The 5,094-nt window shown below is 32.4% G+C and overlaps 1 protein-coding gene across 1 annotated transcript; it reads right to left on the minus strand.

Moving 5' to 3' along the window:
• Nucleotides 1-2,834: 2,834 nt before the first annotated feature.
• Nucleotides 2,835-3,883, minus strand: LOC125203807 (UPF0496 protein At3g49070-like). Its single transcript, XM_048102262.2, has one exon. The coding sequence runs from the start codon at nt 3,754-3,756 to the stop codon at nt 2,986-2,988; it is 771 nt and encodes a 256-aa protein (XP_047958219.1). The 5' UTR covers nt 3,757-3,883; the 3' UTR covers nt 2,835-2,985.
• Nucleotides 3,884-5,094: the final 1,211 nt, after the last annotated feature.

A 5,094-nucleotide genomic window follows, 5' to 3' on the forward strand; every position in this document is an offset into this window, starting at 1 on the left:
TCCATTAACACTTTGTATTTTCAATTTAATATAATTTTTTCGATATTTATTTTTATTTTTCAGACTTTTAATTACTAATACAAAATTTCTAATATCGATAGTTAAATTGCTAAAGTCGAAAGAGTCAATAATTCAATAGGATTCTGCCGAAAACTTCAAGATTTGCAAGCAAATTACGTTTAATTTAAATTTAGAGATAAATATTGATTATATTATCCAACTTCATTTTGTAGTGCCAGCTGTTTAAATTTAGTTTTATTGGATAAACTGCGATTTAGTTTTTTATACTGAATTGCGAAAAGTGTTTATTATAGCCAACAACATTAATAGCGAATTTGCGTACTTATAATTTGGATTGAATAATGATGATGAATTTCATCAAAAAGAATGAAGAAATAAAAAAGTCTTTCTTTAATTATTAAGTAATAAGATTAAAATCTTAACGTAACAAATTTTGTAAAAAAATGCCTGTAAATCGCAACTTAATGTTGACTCACTATTTAATGTAATTTAGAAATTCAAACTGGATTCAAATTTTGTCTGTCAGCTTTGGCAATTGTTTTAAATTAAATTTTGTTGACGCTGTCTTAGATTTGGTAGAAAGTAGATGCATATTTAACCTTTGACTAGCTGTCAGTCAGTTTTCTGACAGCAAATAAAAAGTCTTTCTTTAATATATTAGGAATTAGGAACTTTTCTTTAATGCTACTGCATCTATCTTTTTTGTTTGAATAACATTTTATACCTCTGAAATTATTTTAATTGCAAGAATAGAGGAAATGTATTTTTTATCATTTAATATAAGATAAAAATAATAAGTATGTGACGTTAACGAAGAAAAGCCTTATTGTCGAACATTAATTTATAAAGTAAAATAGAAAATCCCAATGTGACTAGCTGACTGCATGTCTTTTTAATACAAAAAATTAAAAACCAAACCATAACATAATACGAAAAGGGGAAAATAAAAAAATAAAATTAAAAAAAAAGAAAAAGAAAAATTGTGTGTTTCAAGAATCTTATGTGTGAAATTGATAGAGTGGCTTTTGTGAATTGTAGAAGATCAGATGCATGAAATTGATAGAGTAGCTTTGTGAATTGAAGAGATGCGTAAAATTGATTGTGAGAATTGAAGAATGAGATGCGTGAAATTGAGAGGGATAAAATTGATTTACGATAAATTCACAGAGAAGAGAGAGGGAGAGATATGACATGGAGAGGCTGCTCAGCAGATCAATTCTCGGTATATCTATATTTTTCAATCATTTCTAAGTCCAATTAAGTTGCAGAAATTATTTCAAATTGCAGCAAGAGAGCAGTAACCAACATACGAAATATATAGTCCCATTCTAGTAACTTAGTAGTAGCATAATATCATTGTATTTTAGTCGTAAACTTTATTTCTAGTAATAAGGAATGAAATTAGACAATGAATCACAATTATTTTTATTTTGCATTCCTTATGCAAACCAAACATGGTTGATTTTTTTCCTTATGATTTAAATCAATCTATGTTTACGATTTTGTATGCCAATATAAAGGCTTATTGTAGGTTTAAAAAGACATATCTTCGAAAATTAGTACTTTCCATACTTCCTCAGTTGATCTCTCTTCCTCAAATCTCATTTTTGGTGAAAAAACTTCTCCAATCATATTGCAAATCCAAACTCATTTTTGCATTTTTCTACAAATAAACACCAAATATGGGTAATATTGTAGCTACTGCAAAACTTTTGTGAGACGCATACTTAAAAAATGGTGTAAAATTTGAAGTTAGTGTAAATGATTAAAATAAAATTATTTTTTATGTGACATATACTCAAAAATGAATTTGAGTTTAATGTAATCGTTGGAGCTGGCCTTATAAGTTAATTATAAGACGTTGATGAAGCCTCCAACCGATCTCTCCACTCTCCAGCATCACTCGTCTTTCCAAACTTCATCTGAGCTATACATTTAAAGGCCACAATCACTAATAAATACATCCTCTGCCCGTCATCCGTCATTAGCAGTGCTAGATTACTATTTTAATTCGTCCACAATTAAAAATCTCGGTTTACTCTTACTCAAAATGATAGGTAGTTTTCACATTCCACAAAATTATTTCACTCACCTTTTATTACACTCTCTCCGTCCAATTAAATATGAAACATTTATTTTTAGGTTCGAAATTTAATATAGTACTCCTTCCGTCCCATAATAGATGACACACTTTCTTTTTTAGTTTGTCCCACAAAAGATGTCACATTTCCTCTTTTGGAAAAAGTTCTTTCTCACATCAATTATAAAATTATATTTTCTCTCACCACTTAACACACAAAATAACATCTCGTAAAATCTCGTGTCATCTCTCAAGTGTGACATCTACTATGGGATGGAGGGAGTATTGTTTTATTAGTTAATGAAGAGAGAATAATATGGAAAAAGTAGGGATGGTATTTCCCTTTTTAGGAATTGTTTCCGGCGAGCCATTTGCAGAGCACATCATGTGCTCGATATATGCTCGGTATATGGTTATTTCCGAGCACTTTTTCATCGAGCTCATATGGTGCTCGGAAAAGGCTGACTTTTTAGGAATTGTTTCATTTTCAATTGAACAATTCAAAAAAAGAAAACGTTTCATTTATAATGAGACAGAAGGAGCATAGAAATGAGTTTTACATTTCACTATTTTCTTTTACTCACTTTTTGTATATGAAATATTTGTTAAAATTCGTGTTGAGTTCAAACGAGACTCATGTTGGATTAAGGGATTACCATTTTCATTTAACGTACCACTCAAAAAGAAGCATGTCATTCACATTAAATCAGAACATTAGCATGAAGTTCAAAACATTATAATCATAAAACAAATCTCATCTTTTTCCAATTCATAAACGAAAACAATATAATTAAAATGCAATACAAATAGTACAAATGAAGGAAAACATAAATATATCTACACAACCCCTTCATATACATAAATACACATACTATGATACTAATCTAGGTCATAGAACTCCTGCAAATCTCCCTAACCACCATAGCTCGAGCTCTGTTAATGGTAAGCAAACAAAGATACACATGCTCCTCCAACTCCTCCGCCTGCCTCCTCACCCCAAACTCACTCTCCCTCACCACCTCCACACCCCTCCCCCTCTCCACCATCGCCCTATCGTGCTCGATCTCTCCCCCGATCCTCTCCACCGCCCTCCCCATCGTGTCGAAATCCCTCCTCAATATATACGCCCCCTTCGCCGCCACATCCAGCTGCTCCACCACCCCTCTCATCACCACAACCCTATCACACCCCCACACAAACTCCAAAACCCTCAATTTCCCCGCCATTTTCTTCCTGCTCGACCTCAGCCGCTCCAGCACCCGCGCCTGCCTCTCCTGGATCTCCCCAAACCCCCTCCTGTCGAGGCCCGAGGGCAAGGGGCTGTCCAGGAGATCAGATATCGTGTCTGGATCGATGATTTGATCATTGCTGATCGATCTGTAGATGGTTTGGAGATGGATTAAGGTTTTGAGTATATTCGTGCAGAGGTGTGATGCCTCTGCACTGATGCTGAAGTAGTCCAATAAGATCGAATTCAACTCTCTTGAATTTACCGAGGACTTCAGGAGCGAGGCTATCGTCTCCTGGCTCGGGTTCAGGAGGAGGTCGGATGGGGACGAGGGCACGAGGAGTAGCTGGGCGTGCACGAAGAAATCCGCGAAGGATTTTGTCCTGACCACGCAGAGATACTCGTCGTTGACGTTGATCTTGATCATGCTATTGTGAAATGGAGATTGATGATATGAGTTTGTTGGATGATATAATGAAGTAAGTAGTTGTGGTGTTACTTGAAAGAGATGGTAGTTGTTTTTTGAGGATGAGTTTAGTTTGTTTGTAAAGTTTTAGTGTGTCAAATTTGAGGTATACTTCATATGTATTTGTGGTGTGTGTGTGTATATATATGTGAAGCAAGTCACGTCATTAATTTACTTGAGGGAAGTCTCTAGTGTACGTGGATGATGAGAGAGAGACTTGTGGAAGATGTAATTAGTTAATTAATTAATAACTTAAGATGTGGCTTGGCTTGTATGTAATATGTATGGTGATTAAATAAGAGAGAGTGCATAGCATGTATAGATATATTAATTTAAGTAATGTTAATGTATGTGGTTAATATTGATCTCTTTTATGTCCCGTAACCTTTTCTTTAAGTGCATGACCTTAATTTAGTTAATATTACAAAATAAAATATTGAGTATAAGTCAATTACTATGTCGAAAATTGAAAAAGAACAGAGATAGTATATTCCTAACTAATTATCTTAAACTATATATAAATATTTTTAATTAATAAAATAACGAATGTAGAAAAAAATGTGGGTGAGACACCAAAATGACAAGCCTAACATTAAAATATATTAAACACATGGCAATAACACTCCTAAAATAATTTTCCCAAAAATAGTTAAATCTTTAATGCAGATACAAATAAACTGAAGGAGTGTCATTATTAATATAATTAGTATTAATAATGAAGTAATATTTGAGTAATATATTGTGAGGTCTAGAATGTGCACATTGTTTGGCAGATAAATATTTGTTGAAAGCTATAAGGTTTCTAGATTCTCATAATGAAGGATTCCATGGCCAAAATACGTTTAATCCTACGTGGCTTTTTATTTTCACGACAACTGTCATTCAATTGTAGCTACGCGTATTATTTATATTTTTCTTTCAAGCCAATCAATATTATGATCAATACTCCAATATTTGATGTTATGCGTGGAGTGTTTATTTCTTTGTTTGGCCAAATGAATATCTCATCTGGAATACCATTTCCAGTATTTTTTAAGACCCCACTTCAATTTTCGTAAATTCATAATTAAAGGAAACGAAGGGAGTGTTATATTTTTAACTTAATATTTAATTGATAATTAAATAATAGTTATTAGATATTCAAATTAAAGGCTTAGTTTATCAATCTTAAAATGTCAATATGATCAATAAAAAACGTCAATAAGGCCATAGAATTAATTCCAAAAAATATCAATAGGGGTATTAATGTCAATTAACTACAAAATTAGTTATAACTAACTTTATAAAGAAATCTCAAAA

The sequence above is a fragment of the Salvia hispanica genome, chromosome 6, assembly GCF_029641045.1.
Source record: "Salvia hispanica isolate PSC_SH4W2 chromosome 6, Shi_PSC_v1, whole genome shotgun sequence".
Taxonomy (NCBI): Eukaryota; Viridiplantae; Streptophyta; class Magnoliopsida; order Lamiales; family Lamiaceae; genus Salvia; species Salvia hispanica.